This window comes from Hippocampus zosterae, unplaced genomic scaffold (genome assembly GCF_025434085.1).
Source record: "Hippocampus zosterae strain Florida unplaced genomic scaffold, ASM2543408v3 HiC_scaffold_22, whole genome shotgun sequence".
Lineage (NCBI taxonomy): Eukaryota > Metazoa > Chordata > Actinopteri > Syngnathiformes > Syngnathidae > Hippocampus > Hippocampus zosterae.
The window spans coordinates 3,737,527-3,760,313 of NW_026262818.1; the positions used below are offsets into that span (position 1 = coordinate 3,737,527).

Genomic DNA, 22,787 nt, shown 5'->3' on the forward strand with positions numbered 1-22,787 from the left:
TAACACTGTGTACAGTGGGGATGGGGCGCTGCTGACTTCGACTCGGGACGTTGTGAACCGGTGGGCAGAGTACTTCGAAGACCTCCTCAACTCCACCAACACGTCTTCCTTGGAGGAAGCAGAGCCCCGGGACTCTGAGGTGGGCTCTCCTATCTCTGTGGCTGAAGTCACCGATGTGGTTTAAAAGCTCCTCGGTGGCAAGGCCCCAGGGGTGGATGAGATCCGCCCGGAGTTCCTCAAGGCTCTGGATTTGTGGGGCTGTCCTGGTTGACACGCCTCTGCAACATCGCGTGGTCAACAGGGAGAGTGCCTCTGGATTGGCAGACCGGGGTGGTAGTCCCTCTTTTTAAAAAGGGGGACCGGAGGGTGTGTTCCAACTATAGAGGGATCACACTCCTCAGCCTCCCTGGTAAGGTCTATTCAGGGGTGCTGGAGAGGAGGGTCCGTCAGGAAGTCGAGCCTCAGATTGAGGAGGAGCAGTGTGGTTTTCGTCCCGGCCGTGGAACAGTGGACCAGCTCTACACCCTTAGCAGGGTCCTCGAGCGTATGTGGGAATTCGCTCAACCAGTCTACATGTGTTTTGTGGACTTGGAGAAGGCGTTTGACCGTGTCCCTCGGGGAGTTCTGTGGGGGGTGCTTCGAGGGTATGGGGTACCGAACCCCCTGATACGGACTGTTCGGTCTCTATACCACCGATGTCAGAGTTTGGTTCGCATTGCCGGCAGTAAGTCGGAATCGTTTCCAGTGGGGGTAGGACTCCGCCAAGGCTGCCCTTTGTCACCGATTCTGTTCATAACCTTTATGGACAGAATTTCTAGGCGCAGCCGAAGCGTTGAGGGCGTCCGTTTTGGGGGCCTCAGTATTGCATCCCTGCTTTTTGCAGATGATGTGGTGCTGTTGGCTTCTTCAAACGGGGCTCTCCAACTCTCACTGGAGCGCTTCGCAGCCGACTGTGAAGCGGTTGGGATGAAGATGAGCACCTCCAAATCTGAAACCATGGTCCTCAGTCGAAAAAGGGTGGAGTGCCCCCTCCGGGTCGGGGAGGAGATCTTGCCCCAAGTGGAGGAGTTCAAGTATCTTGGGGTCTTGTTCACGAGTGGGGGCAGAAGGGAGCGGGAGATCGACAGGCGGATCGGTGCAGCGTCTGCTGTGATGCGGACGTTGTATCGGTCTGTCGTGGTGAAGAAGGAGCTGAGCCAAAGGGCGAAGCTCTCAATTTACCGGTCGATCTACGTTCCAACCCTCATCTATGGTCACGAGCTATGGGTCGTGACCGAAAGAACGAGATCCCGGTTACAAGCGGCCGAAATGAGTTTTCTCTGCAGGGTGTCCGGGCTCTCCCTTAGAGATAAGGTGAGAAGCTCGGTCATCCGGGAGGGGCTCAGAGTCGAGCCGCTTCTCCTCCATATCGAGAGGAGCCAGATGAGGTGGCTTGGGCATCTTATTCGGATGCCTCCTGAGCGCCTCCCCGGTGAGGTGTTCCGGTCATGCACCACTGGGAGGAGACCCCGAGGAAGACCCAGGACACGCTGGAGAGACTATGTCACCCAGCTTGTCTGGGAACGACTCGGGATCCCCCGGGGAGAGCTGGACGAAGTAGCTAGGGAGAGGGAAGTCTGGGCTTCCCTGCTAAAGCTGTTGCCCCCGCGACCCGGCCCCGGATAAGCGGTAGATGATGGATGGATGGATGGATGGATGGATGGAGTCTTGGCAGTGTCTTTGACCAATACATGTACGGTATATTTTCTATTGTGGTACTGGGCTGGGACGATATACTGTATGCTCTGGCAACTCACTTAAAAGTTTTCACTCTGGCAGTTAGCCAAATAAAGGAGCGTGAGTGATATTTCAAAAATACCCCAAAATTTTGTGGTGTCAGTCTTGACTATTTTTAGAATTAATTATTCTATCGATGACTCCATTGATTAATTGAATAATCAGATTAAAAACGTATATATTTTACATTAATATGTACTGTACTATAAAATATTTTTTTCCTGATTACTGTCTATTGAACGATTACTATTGCTTATTTGGTGCCTATTGATGATTAAACAAAACCAAATAATCAACAACAAAGCAAAATCACATGTCAGGGAGTGATGTACTCAGCAGCATTTTTAAACCGAGAGCTACTTTTTGGGTGCCGATGGACCCAAGGGGCGACAACTTTGGGATTCAGGTTCATTTTACGTGTCAGTAAATAGGTTATCCATACCGTGATTGCAATTAATTATTCATGTAATAGATTATACTGATTTTTAATGTTTCCATCAATTGATTATGATCCAATTACGGGTTTGCTCTTCAAAGCAAAAGTCGATATTTGCAAATGTCTTTATTTATTTTGAGAGGTGGAAATCTGATAATTTGGACAATTACCGTATTTTCCACACTAAAAGGTGCACTGGATTATGAAGAACACCTTCAATTAATGGCCTTTTCGTTCATTTTTTTTCATACATTGGGCGCAACGCATTATAAGATGGAATCTATAATGCATCCACTAGATGGAGTTATGCCAAACAAAACGCCAACAGAACGATCAGATGTGAGTAAAACATATTTAATAAAACAGCGACACAGTTCATTTAACCAACAACAAGTTATAACTCTGACCCGTTAATGTTAAACTCTCTTGCCGCTGCTCTATTTCTGTTTTAAACTGCATAACCGATCGTCTTAAGTTTGAACTCTGCGTTGTCTGCATGTGTCGAGCAAGGAGCTATTTTGGGGTCGAAATATTACCGTCATGACCATACACAAGGCACATCGGATTTTAAGGCACGCTGTGAGCTTTTAAGAAAATGGAAGGCTTTTAGGTGCGCCTTTCAGTGCGGAAAATACGGTAGTCGCTAAAAAATGGCTAACGATAAACAAATTATCAGAATAGTTGTCCGTTAATTTGATGATCGATTGTTGATGAATCGATTAATTCGCTAATAAGGACTAAGGATACTTTGTAGTAGTTGTGATACAGTGTATGCCAGGGGTGGCCAACCTGCGGCTCGCGAGCCGCATGCAGCTCTTTGGCTGGTTCAATGCGGCTCCCGGGCTCTCACACGACAAGCATCGAAAACGCCTCGGCAGCGGCGATGCTATTCAAACAAGGCGCCAACTTCACAGAACGTACTCCGTCAGCCTATCATCAATCCCATTACTTGACTGACATAGAGGGCAACCAATCAGATGACTGCATCACCGCTCATGCGCAACTCAGTAAAAAAAAAAAAAAAAAAAACAAGCTGGCTCTTCGTCTCTGACTGGTTGGCCACCCCTGGTGTATGCAGATATAGACTCTGTCCATTCACATGGATGGTCAAAATAGAGCTTTCTTTTAAACTCACAGTCATGTTGTCGTTATGAGTATACATTATGTTCAATGCTGTTCTTTTAAGATTGAGTACACACTCATGTATGCTTCTTATGCGTTCTTGCCTGCCCGAGGTATTATTTGCAATAAATTGCTGCTCTGTCGGTGTGCTGTGTAGCACGAGAGGTGCGATAAGTACTCTAGAAACAACAAGCCTAGTATTCCCTCTTCCCTCTCCGCTGAGCTGTGGCCTGGGTTGACCCATGTCAAACATCCACTAAGCTTTCAGCCAAGGCGAAAAAACAAAGTTGAGTTTTTGTTATTCTTGTGATACTAGGTCAGAACTGGGAAATTTCATAGGTCCAGTCCAACGTCCCCAACCTACTAGAATACCTTCCACATCAGACAGTTGGCCAGCACAGCAATCTTAAATGGCCTGGGTGAAAGTGGTTATTTTTTTCAGGGCACTAAAATTGGAGCGGTTACAAAAAAATCAATATTGTTATTATTTTATTTATGTATTAGTTATTTATTTATAATTATTTATTATTATTGTTACCGATTTGTTTTACTGTTTATTGTATATGTTAAATTGCTCCATGTACAGCACTTTGTATGCAGCAATGGCTGTTCGAAAGTGCTCTATAAATATAATTGAATTGAATTGTTATTATTAATCCTTTCAGGGACAGCAATTACTACAGTGGACAGCTGATCATGTTATCAAGTTACAGGGTGCACGAAAGGGTTAATATAGTATATATTAGGATAGAGGTGGCACAGTAGTCGACTGATTAGCATGTCCGCCTCACAGTGCAGATGTGCAGGGTTAGATTCCGGCTCCGATCGTCCTGTGAGGCGTTCGTATGTTCTCCCCGTGCCTGCGTGGGTTTTCTCCGGGTACTCCGGTTTCCTCCCACATTCCAAAAAACATGCAGGGCAGGTTCATGGAACACTCTAAATCAGGGGTCACCAACGTGGTTCCTGCGCGCAACAGGTAGCCCGTGAGGACCACATCAATAGCCCGCCAGTGCTAGGATTGTGATTTGCTCATAGAAATTATGATTTAAAAATGCAAACACTGGCAGTATTGTGAGACATCTTTAAGATGATCAGAGCATGATATTTTTAATAAATCATGAAGTATTAAAAAGAACATTCTAATATTATTTAATGTAAGTTGTACAGATGTTATTTCAGATGTGTATTAATTTGGTAGCCCTTAACACAATCAGTACACATGAAGTAGCTCTCACTCTCAAAAAGGTTGGTGACCCCTGCTCTAAATTGTCCCTAGGTGTTATTGTGAATGCGAATGACTGGTTGTTCATCTGTGTGTCCTGCAATTGGCCGGCAGCCAGTTCAGGGTGGACTCCGCCTACTGCCCGAAGACAGCTGGGAAAGGCTCCAGTCATAACGGCCCTCCAAGGGAAATCGTAACTACGATAATGGCCCACGACAAAAATTAGTTTGACACCCCTGTGCTAGAAAGATTATAATACATCTTTATTTATGTAGAGCCCCAGCTGTGGTTGCGTTACACATCCACGATATGGAACCACACTCAAGGGAAAACAATGGAATACAATACAGCTTTATTTAAATAGTGCCTTCACAACCGCTGCAGCTGGAACAAAACGCTTCCCACTAACATTTAAAATACTACATCCAAGAAATTTGAACATTGATCTATTTATAAGGCACATCGGATTGTAACATGCACTGGCAGCTTTTGAGACAATTTCATGTTTTTAGGTACGCCTTATAGTGCGGAAAAATGGTACATTAGAGTGTCGATATTTGAGGCAAGAACATGTCAGAACATCGCCTTACTCGTGTTCATTATATGCATGGCAGACAGATGAGATACTAATTCTAAACTGCCCTTATTTACACTGTATAGAAACGATCTCTCCCTTTATTGAGGGACCAGATGTAGCTATTTGGCAGTTGCAGTTGCTTATTTATGCATCTGATTGACTAAACAGTGATTGATAGGCGGCAAATGTGCATGGACAAAGATTTCTCTGACCCAAGCCATTACTTGGCAAGCCACTCTTTTCACACGGAGCACTAAACTGATACCATCAGGATGTGCCCAAATTTAGACCAGACATCAGCTGATTTAACAGCATGTGATATGTTTGTATTTATTTATTTTTTGAATGATCCTTATGAATGGTTATGTTATTCGTTTTAATTGCTTCACTAGAGACCAATAGCAGCTGTTGCATTAAAGCTCCAGTGGGAATTTGGACGTGAAATGAAAATTATGACTTTATCGCCTAACAACTCGTCTCAATTTGTCTTTTTTTGCCCTAATATTCTTTATTAATTAATAGTCATCTCAGTTTAGAACCTCTTAATGTCCTGCACAAGCTCATTTGGCGTTTTGGAAAATCTACATGTGTGTGCCTGCCTCATACAGTTTATTTGGCTCCAAAGGACTACTGTACATATTTTCACGTACATATTTTCACCCACAAGTGACACAGAGGGGTAAATAACTGAGATAAGAGGCCAAAGGCATAATTCTCACCTTGCTGGATGCCTGGAGGATCTTGGAGCGGAAAGGCACAATGGCACATAGCCCAGACAGGAACCAGAAGATGAAGAGAACCCCTGAGGACTGAACCCCACGTAACCTCTCAAACTGGATCAAAAATGTGGCCAGGAGCTGAGAGAGAAAGGCAGGAGAATATAACATTGTGGGAGCAGAAAGGAATCGTGTCGGAGGAGGGGAAGAGGCTGACTTGAGTTTAGCTGAGACAGAGCATTTGAGGGCATATGAGGTAAACCACGGTCTGACTGCTGCCTGCTCCTGTCACTTAACACACTGACTGACTGGGTTCGATGTGCTGCTCGGGCTGTTTTTTTTCTTCTTTTTTTTAATTTATAATTTTCGTATGACCTACTACGACAAGTTCATTTGGGTAAACTGCCTGATCCTGATTTTTTTTTTTTCGGATCCGGGTGTGGTTTTACTCAAAATCGCTGATCAATGTCATATTAGCTAAAAAACACTGGCATACTTATGAGAGGAAATCATGACAGTTTACAGCAAACAAAAAATAACAGACTAATAGTGGAAGAATTTCAGCTATTCAGGTCATAGTTTTCCACCGAAGGGTTTGTTAAAGGCAACTTGGCAGGACTGCATATAAAATTATACAATTTTCGATAAAAAGAGGACATTTAGTAAGCAGTTACAGAAAATCAAACAACAATTGCATCGAGGCAGTAAATTCCTGCACTCTCAGACATATGTAGCCAAAAACATGAGTTTAAAACACCGTAATATGTCATGTTAAGAGATGGTCATTGGAAAGAAAAAAATCATATTTTCACTTTAACAGAAAGGTTCATGTACAAAATCCTATATATTCTTTCTAAATTACGTGCATAACCTATGTTTTATTATTAATTAGAATAATTCTGATTATTCTTGACAACTATAACGTTTCACTCAACATTTGGTTGGGGTACATTTGTTCATTAACTGTATATTCCCTTTCTAATAGTCAAATGCAAATGCAAATGAAAATTATGTATTCACGTGTGGGTGCTTGTAAATGTTAGGAAGCTGAAAGCTTTTTTTTTCAATTGATTTATTTATATTTATTTTGTACTGATGGAGTAAGTGTGACACGCACACACCCATAGATACTTCTCGTCTGCGCCACAGCTCTCCTGTGGGCAGAGACAGAGCGCCCAGCTTTGTCTTCGAAGCTTGTCGGGAGGGAGAAACAAGCCAAGAGATGCTCCTAAATAAGTCAGCCTTGCCTGGTATAAAGAAGCCTCCTCACTAAACTGCATCGTCAAAGGGTTGAGAGAGCTGAGAGTGCGACAGACAGGTTAGCGATTGTGATGCTTCTAAACGACATAATTTAAAATAGAAGTTACCGTACATGAAAATATGGTAGTTCGTTAAAAAAAAGAGTGGGAAAATATAGAATTTTGAGTTGATTTTGCGAGTGTTACGAATAGGTATTGGCATTGATTTGGTGGAATGCTCCATATAAATAAAACAACACATATATACATTAATGTTTGTATATTTCTATATTAATATGAGAAAAATCTGATGCACACTTTTTTTTCTCAATACATTGGCTCTGGACACGGCAGACACTTAAAACCAAAGATTTGGGCTCAGGTGCCAAAAAAATTCATTAGTTTAGTGTCAAGTAGTTCACTTAAATGTATTTTGTGCACGTGTTTTTCTACAATGTACTCCCTCACTGACTCATCTGACATTGATCTATTCATTGAATCCTCTTCATCTGTCTTTGTTTGGCCAGAATGTGTTTGCGTACTTTGCTTTGCTTCCACTGCAATTGATTTCTCAATAATGGTGTCTGACTAGAAAATATATTTCGAAAATGAGTTTTGCACTGATGAGTTGAGCACTCATGTGGATGTGTTTCAATGAGCAGACTGCGATGTTTTCTTACCATGGTCATGCCGAGCACGAGCGGGGTGATAAAGAAAATAGGCGGCTGACTGATTCCCTGCTGCGTTTCATGGAACGTGTAGAAGAGATCTGCCCAGCAAACAACCCATAACAGGAAGCCAAACACCTGACAGCGGTGGCCAGCGTAAGGGGAGAAAAGAGACAAAAATAACAGAAATGATTACAGCAAGAAAAGAGAAAGGGTGAGGTTTTGTTCTGTTTTTTTTTAAACTGATGCAACAGTTAAAGAGTTTATGGATTTATACTGTAACAAGGACTGCCATTATAATGTTACTCGAAAGTGGGTAGCTTTTCAGAGCTTTGAATTAGTCAGGATGAGTGAACATCGGCAAACAACAAACAAAATGAGTTGCTGTTTTTTTCTGTTTGGTGCTGCGGCATTTATTAGTCAGTCGGCTTATACTGCAGTGATGCACAAGAATACTGTAAAAATGATAGTTGACAGCGTTCCTTGCAGCCGATGCTTTAAAGACTGTCGGTGGCTACATGGGGAGCATGAAGTGATATCATCTTCCCACAGATGAGGCCACAGATCGCTTTATCGTAAAGGACAATTATAAGTCAGAGTCTCCCAACACAACTGTTGAGATGCCCCGATGACAGGATGAGTAAGTAGGATATTGATGAAATCTTGTAGCCCTTCCTATCCTATGGGACATTTCGGGTGTCTCACCGTTTTGAATCGGTTCTTGATGGACATCATGATGTAGCCTCTGTTGTTCTTCTTTAGGTAGAAAAGGTAGATAGGGGAGACAGCCCATAGGTAAATGCAGGGCAGCCATGATAAGACAGTGAGCTGGAAACAGACGGGGAGGTCGGGCTGATCCGTGTGAAGTGTCTGATTGGCTACCTGCAGAAACAGGGGGAAAAAAAAGAACAAGATAGAAGATCATGGCCCGGCAAATCTTCTCTCACACTATAGCACAGTTACACCAACATTAGACATTGATATACCAATGAAAAAAAAAAAAAATTAAAACTCAAATCATCTTTTGTAGTTTTCCAAATTAGTCGGCAAATTACAATTAGTTAAATACAATTGTTAAATACTCGCAAATAGTTTAGGATTTATCAATCATTAAGAGCATAATTGGAATGTTTCTGAATGAATCCCACATGAAAAAAAAATTGCTACCCCCAACGGAATTTTGATTCTTTGATTTAATTTCAATTTTTTTCCAATCATGCTAACTGGTTGAAGACTTCAAAATAAATCTGCCTGTCATTTGCATTCGCTATTTAGCAAAGTAAGAAAACAATATCAAAAGGAAAATTATTTGGCATGCAGTGTATTCCAAAATTCGAGACAGCTTATTGGACTTCTATGAATCTGAAATGAAGATGATAAAAAAATAATAACAACAATAATAGCACATTGTTCAAACATATTTGTGTCAAACTCACATTTCCTAACAATAACAATGGAAGCAAACATCCGGAGGTAAAGGAAAACTCCAAATGATTCGTAGTGAGTCCTGGTTATCGTGGATCCCTCCAAACACCAAAGATGGGCCCACCCACAGATAAAACTAAGATAAACACAGCAGGCGGTCACCACTCACTTTCCATATATCACCACTGCCATCGACTGAGGAATGAATGGACTGATAGGTTATCACTCCAGCCAGTGGATATTGAGTTTCTTTTTCCTCACATTATCGTGTTTTTCTTCTTCTTCTTCTTTACAGATAGTACAACACAGACAAAAAGAAAAGCATAGGTAGCAGTAGCCCAGTGTGTATAGTACGACTACATTGGTCCTGCTTTGAGAAATGCGTTTCTTAAGGATACTCCAGTAGAATCTCTTTCACTAGTTCAGTAAACATATAGTTACATGTGTTTTTTTTTTTTTTAATAATTCCTCCACGGACCGCGACTCATTATTAACAAGGATGAAAGCTTCATCTACTGCAGTTTTCATTTTCACTGTTCTATGGTTGAAAATCTTTCACAGCATCAATTGTAAGAAGCAGAGTGTAGTAGCTACAAATCACCTTATTGTATTTTCCACACTGTAAGGTGGCACCTAAAGGGCATTCAATTTTCTCAAAAGCCGACAGTGCGCCTCATTAGATGCGCCTTCTATAGGGATCAATATTCAGATTTCCTGGACGTACTATTTCAAATGTTCTGGAAAGTTCTTTGTTGCAGTTCTGAAAGCTCTATTTCGCTGCAACAGAACGATCAGATGTCAGTCAATTGGAAGAGACTGGACTGTCTCAGAAGTGTTTGTTATTTATTCCTTTCTTGTGTAATGTATTCACAAATGAGAAAATCACAAAATTAATTCTGTATTGGGGCTATAGAATTTATTTTGTGATTTCCTCGCTTGATTTTCTGTTTTGATGCATTATTTTCCATTTCCGTAGTTTCATTGAAGGAATCGTTAATTTACGATTTTCGAGGCGGTCATGTAAACCTCTGGAGTCAAACGGAAAAAGAGAAGGCATGGAGACGAACAAAGACGTACCTGTATTTGTTGAGACTGTGAAAACCATTAATAAAAGGTCTTTTAAAAAAACAACGCCACAGCTCTCCTTTTTTCTGAGCTGCAACAAAAAATTTTAATAAAGCAACGACACAGTTCACTGAACCAACAGCAAGTTATAACATTGTAAGCATGTCTCCAGCAAGTAGCCATCTTGGGGTAGACATATTACTGTAATGACCATACACAAGGTGCACCGGATTTTAAGGTGCACCATGAGTTTTTTAAGAAAATTGAATACTTTTCGGTGTGCCTTGTAGTGCGGAAATTACGGTAAACACAAATGGACAGGTTAAGATTTTTTTGAGGCATGTCTCTGTGTCAAAAACAACAGTATGCTTTCCCCCCCATATCTGTGACTGAGGCCTTTTAAAACGTTCTTTTAGTATTTTTAGAAAGTAACTTTATATTCGTTCATTAAATGTTACATTTGTAATTATATGAAGCACAGTCAGTTACCTTGCTAAATGTGCTATATACTGTAAAAAAAAAAAGCTGCCTCGTTTTGCTGAGCTTGTGTGACACAATTTCACAAAGACAACAAAAAAAAAAAGCACGAGATGAAAAATTTCCCACCAAACATCCCTTCACAGTTCTCCATTTAGCTTCTTCCCTTTCAGTTTCAATTCTGCTTCAAATGTGCAACAGTGTGTAAGAGGGGAAAAAAACTTCTTCCAGCATATTCAGCTGTGTCCCTCGACCATATAACTCCCTCTCAAATACAACTTCCCATAAAGGGTCAAGGTAGGGCAGCTCCAACACCTTTCACAAACAAATACAGAGAGTTCTCCCGAAACCTGATCTGCACAAGTTGGCCGGTCTACAATCACCTTGCTTCAGTTTATTTATTCTTTAACGTATAATGGCCACTAATAGATAAAATAAGAATACCTTTATTTGTCTCACAATGAAGAAATTCCCAATTTACAGCAGCAAAATTATGAAAGGGAGGAGTAGAAGAACAAAAAGTACATCAATAAATATTTTCATTCATCTTCAGTACCGCTTGATCCTCACTAGGGTCGCGGGGGGTGCTGGAGCCCATCCCAGCCGTCTCCGGGCAATAGGCGGGGGACACCCTGAATCGGTTGCCAGCCAATCGCAGGGCACACAGAGACAAACAACCAACCACGCTCACACTCACACCTAGGGACAATTTAGAGTGTTCAATCAGCCTGCCACGCATGTTTTTGGAATGTGGGAGGAAACCGGAGCACCCGGAGAAAACCCACACAGGCCCGGGGAGAACATGCAAACTCCACACAGGGAGGCCGGAGCTGGAATCGAACCCGGTACCTCTGCACTGTGAAGCCGACGTGCTAACCACTGGAGTACCGGGCCGCCGCTCCTTGTGTTTATTGTTTATATTTTGAAAATACCACAGTTTTCATGCAGCTCATACCATATTATTTTGTTGTATTATTTCCGCCACACCTTAAATGCTGGTCCCTGACAATCGGTCCGTGGGGCAAAAAAGGTTGGGGACCCCTGTTCTAGACCACTCGATCTCGTCATAGTCGTTTTTGCGTTCTCGCCTCTCGCTTTGTAGGTATTTGTTTTTTCATTTTGACCTGGCTCATGTTTTTGTTTGCGTGAAATTGGACTTTTGTCATTCCAAGAATGTTTTTTCCTGGCACCTTGTGACCAGCGATTTCAGTTCATACTTTGTCAGTACGATTTTCTTTCATAAATATTTTTTGTAATCACACTTTGATTACACAATGAAACACTGATCACACAATGAAACACTTTCACCAGATGGAAGTCAGCCATGGTCACAGAGTAACGATGTTCGAAAACACAAAAACACTGAAGACTGACAGGTGCTTGTGTTTTCTACCCAGGTGAATTTTCTTTCATATCGACTTCACAGATTTTCCTCATAAAAACTCAGCACTAAGATAAGTAATGTAATCCCTCATTGCACACTTATTGGAGTCTTTGAATGGCACACTGTGGTTGTATGTTACAATACAGTAATCATGACATAATGCCATTATTATCAGATATACAGTAATTTATATTAAAATTGCATGTGGCAAATAAGTGTGTACCATAATTTCTGGACTATAGAGCACACCTGATTGTAAGCCGCACCCACTACATTTTTAAAGGAAAAACGATTTTGTACACACACAAGCTTTAAACAGTGTGCATCATTCAATAAGCCGCAGGGTTGAAAAGTGTGTGACAAAAGTAGAGGCTTATAGTCCGGAAATTACAGTATAACTACCTGCATATAGACAATATATTCTATTATGACAACGTATGCCTGGTAACAATGGCAACAGAAATATAACAAATATAAATCAGATGTTTTGTGTGGTGCTGCAATGCAGGCAAGCTATTGCAACAGCTTCCTTACTGATGATAAACCCATTTCTCTCGCTACGGTGTGCAGTTAGCCATCAAACTATTCCTGCAACCCCCAAAAGAATACATCTTAACTTAAGTTTGAACGCGTTTTGTGTTATTTTGGCAACAACGTCTCTGCCATGTGTATGTATGAGCAGCGTACATCGCAAGACAGCGTCAAAGCATAAACGGGATGTCGTGGCTAACTACACTCCAATATGGCGATGAGATTTTCATTCTGTTTAGCCATATTGGTGAAGACGTTTCCTGACACTGTGCCAGCCACGTACATATTTATGAATGGACTAACAACGTCGCCTAGTCGCCATCTGGAGAGGTGAAGCTACCAGCAGCCATCTTGTATTGCCATTCGTTAAGCGCATCTAACTTGAATATATTGATTTCTCTGCAGCAATTTCATATTATTTTCTGTCTCTATGGCAAAAATCCCACCGTGAATGGCAGTGGTCCTCAACTAGAAATGCTGTACGTCCACTTTTTTAATAAGAAGAAGGTCTGGTCCCATGCACGGCGGTCATGGGGAGCAGGGCTATATGCCCATTTAGTATGGTCAAGCCAAGCTTATACAAATGAACACTCCTCACAACCAACCAATAATGGGGTGCATGAAAATAACAATGATTCACTTTGCCAGTACACAGCAAATAATGAGAGGTATTGTGTTGACGGAAATAAGACATTTTTACTTTAGCTTTGTAAAAGAGTAGTTGCTGCTTTTCTCTTTGGCCAGTTTCAAACTAGTCGACCAGGTACTGGAACCCCTTACTAGTACTCTTTGTATAGATTCCTGGTATCCTCTGAAGCTTGATCAACGTCTTCCTTGCAGGGCTTCCTCTTGTGCTCCTTGACAAATCTCTGTTCCCATCTTTTGAGCAACACTTTCACCTCGTCGTAGCGACCCATAATAGGGCCAAAAGCTTTAGTCTAAACTATTAGATGCACTTTGGGACATATTCCGCGATGTTTAACACGGTTCATTAGACGTTTTTAAAGGGTGATCGTGAAATAAAATGCGTGCGTCATAGTAGCGAACAACAAAGACCTCATTGAGCTTGCGGGCAAAAACCACTTCAGATTTTCCCGCGCCAGAAAATTGCTGACATCGCTCCTGGTTTCCTGCCGCGGGCTTCCCTTCAGCTTCCAGCTCAGCAAAAACCTGACATCTCTCCAGCCACTTCTTGTCCACATTGCTCAGCCGGTTGGCGGGAGAAGGCCTTGCCGCGGTGGCGGCTATTCGAAGCCCTCCACCCCCGAATCCACCAATGCCCGAACCGGAAGAGCCAGTGATAGACTATAAAGAGTACTGTCCAACTCGAGTCTCTTGGGATGTCCTGCCCTGGACTCCTCGAGACCCACACGTCCTCCTACCAGCTGCAGGGGCTCCTCCTCTGCGTCGGCTGGGCTGGAACACGAATAACGCTCGGGTCCGGATGGTCGCCTGGACTCGTGTTCAGCCGGCCGACTACCCGCCCGTCGGGGTTGAAAACGGGTAGTTCCTTGTTCGTGTATGCGTTCCCTCTCACGCTCCCGCAAGCGGTTGTCCACGACGAGGGCCAGACTGATGAGCTCCTCCAGGTTGGTGCTATCATCGCGGGTAGCTAGTTAATCCTTTAAAGCAACACTTAACCCGCGGCGAAACAAACCACACAGCGCGCGGTCCCCGTAACCGCTACGGGCTGCCAAAATGCGAAACGAAATAGAGTATTCGGCCACTGATTGCTTTCCTTGCCGATACTCTAGTAACCGACCTTCGGCCTCTCTTCCCATCACTGGATGGTGGAAGACCCGTCGAAACTCTGGTCGAATACCAACGAGCATTCGTGAAGAAATTGTTCACCGAGCCCAAGTTCACCACCATAACGCGGTGGGTGTGGGATATCGGGTTCCCGCTCCACCGGTTAACCCAAAATTTCGAGTCGATTTGCCAGCAGGGAGACTGTGCCCCGGAGTTCCGCGAGCGCTTGTTCCTGCTGACCCACCAGTTGTCCTTGGCTGGTCAAGCCGGTCATAATCTTGTTGAGGTCTGCGGGATACATGTTGGTTGGCGTATTCTGTCACGTTCGGACAAGCCGAAATAAAGTTGGGATCCCAGAAGTGCAGACACCAAACAAGGTCTCCGTCGCAAAAGGGTTTAGTATACAAAAATTCGCACCGACAAAGTCGTAACATAAAGTGCTGGTCAAAACAAGGACCGGAGGGCCCAAAAACGAATAACAAAAAGCGCTTGCACAAAAGGCAAGGGGGAAAATAAGAATCGCGAAGGCAAACAAAAAACAATGTAACCACTACACGCAAGCGAGAGCCAAATCACAAACTAAGAACCATACTTACAAAATACTGAGCACCGAGAGTTCAAAAAGCGAAACACGACGAGGTCTGTAACAATAGCATTCAATAAGCAAGGAAGTAGCAAGGCAAAATTCAATACTCCAGCGACATGTGCATATCAGAGGGCTCCTTAAATACAGAGTGAGACTAATCATAGATTGGCAGCAGGTGTGCACAGAAGTCTGCTAATGCCACCTGCTGGCCAGACTGAAACATAACCGTGACAGTACCCCCCCCTCAACGGACGCCTCCTGGCGGACCACCCGGCTTCGATGGGCGCGCAGCGTGGAAAGCGCGGAGAAGGGACGGGTCCAAGATCCAGGAGCGGGGGACCCATTGCCGATCCTCCAGGCCGTAGCCCTCCCAGTCGACCAGGTACTGGAACCCCTTACCCCTGCGCCGAGAGTCCAACATTTCCCGCACCGTGTACACCGGGTCACCATCGATAATCCGTGGAGGAGGAGGCGAGGTGGGAGGCGGAGCCAAGAGACTGGTGGCCACCGGCTTAAGCAGGGAGACGTGGAAGACTGGGTGGACCTTCATGGTGGGCGGCAACCGGAGCTTGACGGAGACGGGGCTGACGATCGCGTCCACCACGAACGGTCCCGTGAAGCGGGGCCCCAACTTGCTCGAAGTGCCGGCCAGACGCAGATCCCTCGTCGACAGCCACACCTCCTGGCCCACCTGATCTGCGATCATCCGGTTCCTGGAGGCGGTGCGAGACAACGCGGCCCTGGTTTCTTTCCACATGCGATGAGCACGTCTCAGATGACGCTGCACTGACGGGACCTCCACCTGCCCTTCTTGTGACAGAAAAAGCGGCGGCTGATAGCCAGAGGCAGACATGAAAGGAGACCGACCTGTGGCTGACGAGACGAGAGTGATATGGGCATATTCCACCCAGGTTAACGGAAGGGGTCTCTGACTATAGTTCCTGATGAATCGTCGGTAGAAATTGGCGAAACCCAAGATACGTTGTAGCTGTTTCCTAGTGGTGGGTGTAGGCCACTCTACCACCGCCTTAGTCTTGGCGGAATCCGCTCTCAGCTGACCCTTCTCTATGACAAAACCAAGAAACGAAACTGACTCCACATGAAACTCGCATTTCTCTGCTTTAACGAAGAGTCGATTTTCCAAGAGACGCTGCAAGACGAGCCTGACGTGGCGTTGGTGCTCTTGGGGCGTACGAGAAAAAATCAATGTCGTCCAGGTACACAAAGCAAAATACATTCAATAAATCTCTCAACACGTCATTAATAAGGCTCTGAAAAACGGCGGGGGCGTTGGACAACCCAAAAGGCATGACTAGATACTCAAAATGTTCTAGTGGGCTTCTTGAATGCAGTTTTCCATTCATCCGCCTCCCGTATGCGGACTAAATGGTAAGCGCTACGTAGATCTAGTTTAGTGAAGATGGTTGCAGATTGGAGAGGGGCAAACGCAGAATCTAATAGCGGAATTGGATATTTATTCTTTATGGTGATTTTGTTAAGCCCCCGATAGTCTACACAAGGACGTAGTGACTTGTCTTTCTTTTCTATAAAAAAGAACCCGGCCCCCAAAGGAGATCTAGGTGGTCTAATAAGGCCAGCGGAGAGGGAGCTTTGGATGTACTCCCTCAATGCTTCTTGTTCCTTGTGTGAAACTTGATACAAGCGAGAACTCGGAAGGGGGGTGTTAGCGAGCAAGTTGATGGCACAATCGTACAAAATACTCATTGTACCAAAATAAATACTAAACATGAAAACAAAAATATCCTTTTCATTTGTACAATTCCCCTTTTCACAACCCCTCTGAAATCACTGAAAAATATATCAGAAGAGGAGTCAAGAACCATATTAAATACTGACACAAGGGAGCACAGGAATGTGCAGTGCTGTTCTTCCACTAAAGGTGAATGCAATGTCTGAGGCATGCAAATATTATTTGAGGACGCTATTGTGATGTTCATTTACTATGTTGCGGTGTTCTGTGGTTAAACAGCTGCAAAGACCCCCGGGTAGACGGCAGCAAAACTGCACACAATCGAAACCTTCCGCGATTCGTCTTGTCTAATTGTTTGTGTGCTGCTCTCCTGGGCTGAAGCTGTGAGCACACTGTGGCGTCGCGCATGCGTCCGTTTCCTGACACAATTATCCATTTTCCCAAGTGTCCTTGGGTGTCTTGAAAGGCGCTTATAAATAAAATGTATTATTATTATTATGATTTTGAATGTGTGTGTATTGGGATAGACCAGGTGTCACCAACATTTTTGAGGGTGAGAGCAACTTCATGTGTACCGATTGTGTGAAGGGCTACCAAATTGATACACGTCTGAAATAACATATTTGTCCAAAATACCTTCAATAATATGAGGATGTGTTATTTTTAATACTTGATGATTTAAATTGTCAGACTTTGATCGTGTTTCGAAATGTCTCACAGTACTGCCAATGTTTGCATTTTTAAATCATAATTTCTACTAGCAAATCACAATGTCCAGGCACTGGCGGGCTACTCAAGTGGTCTTCACGGGCTACCTGGTGCCCGCGGGCACCATGTTGGTGACCACTGGGATAGACGCTTGCTGACGCTTATGTATGGGCACACCTTAAGTTCAGAGGAGCCAATCAGCGCATCGTATATGCTGACGCTTATATATGGGCACACCTTAAGTTCAGAGGAGCCAATCAGCGCATCGTTATCTCCGACATGCCCTGCTCAGCCAGGGTCTCCAGTTAGTCAAACATTATACACACACAGTCGCGCTTCTGCGGTTCTCTGCAATCCATCTGTTTGTGCACGCAAAGAATACAACAGATAATTTTAATAAGCGCTCGCAGTAATGCGCAGATTACAGTCCAAAAATATAAAATGTATAACGTAAAAATCACTTTCTAATTTATTATTTTATACAATTTGCCGAGGGTCCGGAAAGAGGAGGTCGGCGGTCCGGTCGTGGATCGCGGTCAGCCAGTTGAGGAAGGCTGGTGTATGACATACGGTTGTACCAATAAGTCTGACGAAAGTGCTACTTGCACAATTCATCGATAAGATCGCAATTTAATTTTTCTTCTTGAGGTATATCTCTGAGTGCTACTCAAAGATTGGTCAGAACTGTCAACAATAAACTGAGAGCAAAGCCTTTCAGAATCACTGGGAGATGTAGTGAATATAATTCACTGTGACTGGTCGATGCAAACAGCGAAGTTCTTTCTTTAAGATGCTCTCCTTACTCTGTACAGGGATTCCTATCGTAAAACACACACCGAAACCGTGTTTTCAGCGCAAAAAAAAACAACAGAACTTGTCAATAACAGTGGCAACGTAAGATGGCTGCCCTCTGGCTTCAGTTGCGGGGAACCTATTGGTAGTCCATTCATATGCTGCAGGGGTGCCATTTTTTGGGGGGTCCACCGGTCCAACTTTTTGGACCAAAGATCTACTTTTCCATCAACTAACATCACGAGATCCACACTTACCGGCACCTGAGGCAATTTTTTTCTGATCCTGACCTGGTTTACCAAGAGTTTCTCCGGTGTCCGACGAGGAACTGGGCATGGAAGCGGGGGAGCGGGAGGGAAACTTGTCGGTGATCTGGTGCCATCGTTTTAAGTGGGTCTGCATATTTGTGGTTCTGCCGTTGTATGGCTTCTTAGTGCGACATTCCTTGGAAATTACGGAGGTTTTATCAAGCTTTCCGTCTTTCTTTTCGAAGCCGTAGTATTTCCAAACATAAGATTTGAATGTTGCGGCTGAATTAAATATAGTAGTTTCCTCGCCTCCCCTTGCGCTAACTTCCAGAATGTTTCACTAGTTGTGTCCTGGACTGTATGTGACGCACGGCTACCGTCCGTATTCAAAACAAAACGCAAAGCAATGATGGTGCATTCATTGCGCCTAGGAAAGGGCAGATAGGTGACGTTTAACATGAATAAAACGGCGCTTGAATCGGATTTTACCGATACCCATCAATGCATCGTGATGAATCGCGATTTCACCCGTCAATCGCGTCGTACCCAGTGAATGAGCCGATGCACTCGGATCGCGCACGTGCGCATCGATGTATCGATTAATATCGATTATTTTCCACACCCTTAATACAAAGTGCTGTACGTGGAGCGATTTAACATGCACAATAAACAGTAAGACAAATCGGTAATAAAGGTGGTAGAAAGCACCAAACAGTAAAATCAAGAAAAAATCTAAACAGGGTAGGACTCGATAAGTTCTTTACTTCTTCCTACTCCCTTGAACATAATAACTGTGTTGAATGATGACTGATTTCTCTTTCCTTTTTACTATTTTATTTACCTTATTTTCTGTCAAAGTGTTACTGTATATGTTTTATGTTCAATAAACAAACAAACTTCACCAAGTCATGCCATTTCTGTGCTAGTTTTGTTAGGTGGTGTGCCATGAGATTCTTCTAATACAATATCCGTAACTTGGCTCAGTGAAGGTTGAGAAATACGTAAGTATTGACATTTGTGCATTTCTTAGCATGTTATACCACATTTAATGGATCTGCAGTGCACCTAAAATGTACAATTTTAAACAATATGGCACACAAACACAGCATTGCTTCATATTATCTCCAAGAAGAGAATTTATAGCAATTCAGCTTAATATGCATCTGAAGAGTTAAGAGGAAAAAAGCATGGTGACCTGCATATGAAAGGCAAAACCACAACATGCAATTCGTTCTGACAACAGGGACCTTATCGAAATGGAATAGTAAAGTTAGCGCTGGTCGTTCCTGATCTGAATGGCTGCAAGCAAAGAAAAGAAACAAAAAAAAACACTCACAAATCATTCAGCACGTATAAGGAATAGCCAACGGTTGAGCCCAGACTAGTAATTACTGTGTGTGTACAACCGAGCAACGAAAACTTACCCAAAAGGGAAGCTCCGGTCCGCACAACCGCTCCATCTCCGTCCGTCTCGGGAATACACCGGCAAGGAACCACCGGAGAACTCGTTTCCACCCTCTTCGTGAGTCCGGCAGCTGCTCTTCGCAACCTGTTTTTCTTATTTTACCGCTTGAAATGAGCACTGGTTCAACAGTCCCACGACCGACAGAGAGACAGACAGGTAAATGCGGAGTGCCCTGGACTTTACCGACCGAAGAGCCTCAGGAAACGCGGTGCCTCTTCCGCTCAGCCGACGGCGACGAACACAAGTAAAGCGTCGGCACCGAAATGTGAAGTCTCTTTTCAGATGTCAGAAAAGGGCGTGACCTTCTTTTGGTCATGCCCCGGTTGCTCTCCCCTCCTCCTCTTTTTTTTTCGTTACAAACGTAAACGTCACACACGTTCACGCATGGTAGCATTCAATTATTCTCTCTCACAAACAAGTGGCAAATTGCAAAATGCACGAATGTTGTTTCACATAGATGTTTGTTTGTTTTTTTAGAAACTATAGTAAGACTAAAACCAACGGGCTGGGGCAGGGGACAGTCTGTAATGTTAATGTGCGTTTAAAAAAAAAAGCTTAACTTGCCTGAAATACGGCCACTCGCTGCTACAATTCAACACAGTAATCCCTCGTTAATCGCTTGGGTTACGTTCCAAAAAGAACCAGTGATCGGTGAAATCCGTGAAGTAGTGAGCTTTATTTTTTACAGTTATTATACAATACTGAACTATGTATACAATGAAACCAAAAACTAAAACCTGCTTTCAAGCCCAAGAATAAAAAAACCCAAACGTTTTCAACAAATAACTATAATAGTTTTTAGATATACTGTACTGTAAAATAATATTGCTTGAGCGCGTCCTTGGGTGCCTTTGCCGGTGCAGAATGTTTCGTCGACATTGTGGGGTATGTATGTACAAAGACGAGGTGGGGAGACTGTTCACGTTGGTCAGTGCCTTAGCCAATCAGGATGCAGAACGTGATTCACTGTTTAAAAGCATTAAAAAACGGCACCCCCAAAAAATCCGTGAAACAGCGAAGCCGCAGAAGGTGAACCGCGATAGAGCGAGAGATTACTGTATACACATTTCCACCTATGCCCACCTCAACCTCTGAAAATATTAAACCAATCGCCAAAGATTTAAAGCTTAAAGGGACAGTGTGTGTCAAATGACTTGATTATTCAATGTTCATTATTTTCAAAACCACACTCTTTATATCAATAATAAGCAAATAAATATATATTCTATCACATCGATGTATGAAACAGTAATTTTAGAAAGCTCCTTTCTATTGCTTTACTTTGCTTTTAAATGCTTTTTTGTAAGTGTGTTTAATTTTATAGAATTCTTAGCAGGCTAATTTTGCTCTCTCTGTTTTGCCTTTGAATGTTATTTAGCTGTTTGTGAATGCTTTTAGGTGTTGGGCAAAGGAGAGTGAGTTGCCTTGTGATGATGAAAAGAAATTGTGCTATAGAAATAAAACTGTTTGGCTTACCTTGCCTTAGACCTGTCACGATTCGGTTTAGGGACCAACAGGTGGCACTGTAGAGCTCCCCTGGCAGCTGCACACCTGTTGGTCATAGGTAATCAGGCCTATAAAAGGACTCCTGCCCGCACACTCGGTGTCGGGTCATTGTTGCTTTTGCTACTGTCATGTTTGTTTGAGTCATGCTTTGGTTGCTGTTTTTGTTTTATCTTCAGTCATGATTTTTGTTTGCTACTTTGGACTTTGTTTGTTTAGGATTTAGTTTTCTGTGTTTTATCAATACACATCTTCAAATACACCCTGCTCCTCTCTCCTGCCTGCTTTTTGGGGTCCACCACCACCATGCAACGTGACAAGACCTTTAGCTATCAATTTAACCACTGTTAACTGTAGAACAAGGAGCCATTTGCACAGAATAACCTTAACAACTATGAATGGATCCACAAATGCCGATATGCCAACATACTGGGAAAGCGCTTTTCCGCATCACATTTCAGTGGACATCAAAATTACAGGCAATCATCAAACACACTTACCTGGGCATCATGGAACAGTGCGAGAAGCAGTTTTTGACTTAATGAAGTGTTTTCCACCCTTCATTGAGCCAAAGCACATATTTTACATGATAAAAATGTTTTGGCACAACACCAAACAAATGATGATCAGGTTTTACTTTACTCACACGTTTATTTAAGTGCAATCCAAGCCTGTTTGGTTGAAGACAAATCATTATTTTTTTTTGTATGAATGGTATCGGGTGTACACAGAACTTGCATCTTTTGCATCGAGGGGTAGTGAATTTACCCTCACGTTCACATATGTAGGTTAAAACATTTAGTGTCTTTAGTCAACCTAAAAAGCGCACCTTTAAAATGTGGTTGGAAGCCTGACACACTGAATAAAATCCACACAACCACAAGGTGAACTAGCAAACTCCACACACAGCCTTGAACCTGAAGTGTAAGAGTGCTGTCTTGTTCAAGTGTCATGCGAGACATGTTTAATAAAACCAAAATACAACTACTATGTCAGATGCTCCTGCAAATTTAACCCTCGTAGTCCACCGCTTGCGATAAATGTAAAATTATGTCTTTGAATCAAAGGCAAAGGCATTCGGAAAAACACGAGAGAGCTGAAACGTATGGGGGGGTTCTAAAATGGCCTAAATTTCATGACGTCACCGGCTGATAATTCTCAGGCATTGCTGCAATAATAAAAAAGGTTTTGATTCCGTAATCTTCACAATTTACACAATTTGCACCATAGAGGCTCATTATAATTCATATTTTTGAATGCATCGTAAACCTAATGTGTAAACATGCATTTCATGCGTTTTTTACGTCAATCGCTTTGTTTTCGCTTGGACAGACGTATGCATGCCACATTGTTGAGTTGAGGTCATTCCAATTGTGCAACTTTTAGGT

General features: G+C 43.2%; 2 protein-coding genes and 1 long non-coding RNA gene across 7 annotated transcripts in view; 1 reads left to right on the forward strand and 2 right to left on the reverse strand.

Annotated features, from left to right (window-relative positions):
• The window catches only part of LOC127594582 (ATP-binding cassette sub-family C member 3-like), a 57,139-nt gene extending 36,912 nt beyond the window's left edge, over positions 1-20,227 (reverse strand). For 2 of the 5 annotated variants that reach the window (XM_052056424.1, XM_052056423.1), the window contains exons 1-4: positions 19,856-20,193; positions 8,461-8,637; positions 7,768-7,893; positions 5,853-5,990 (exon numbers count right to left, since the gene is read on the reverse strand). In XM_052056424.1, coding sequence (XP_051912384.1) covers positions 5,853-5,990; positions 7,768-7,893; positions 8,461-8,637; positions 19,856-19,891 — 477 coding nt within the window. In that variant the 5' untranslated portion in view covers positions 19,892-20,193. Of the gene's footprint in view, positions 1-5,852; positions 5,991-7,767; positions 7,894-8,460; positions 8,638-19,855 lie in introns of all 5 variants that reach the window. The other 3 variants (XM_052056421.1, XM_052056419.1, XM_052056422.1) reach the window with 3 other exon arrangements.
• Positions 1-22,787, reverse strand: part of LOC127594596 (galactokinase-like) — a 239,145-nt gene that overhangs the window by 139,036 nt on the left and 77,322 nt on the right. The gene's annotated exons all lie outside the window — the stretch shown is intronic.
• Positions 7,920-8,638, forward strand: LOC127594615 (uncharacterized). Its single transcript, XR_007960850.1, has 2 exons — positions 7,920-8,071; positions 8,282-8,638. It is a non-coding gene; the product is annotated as an uncharacterized LOC127594615 (long non-coding RNA).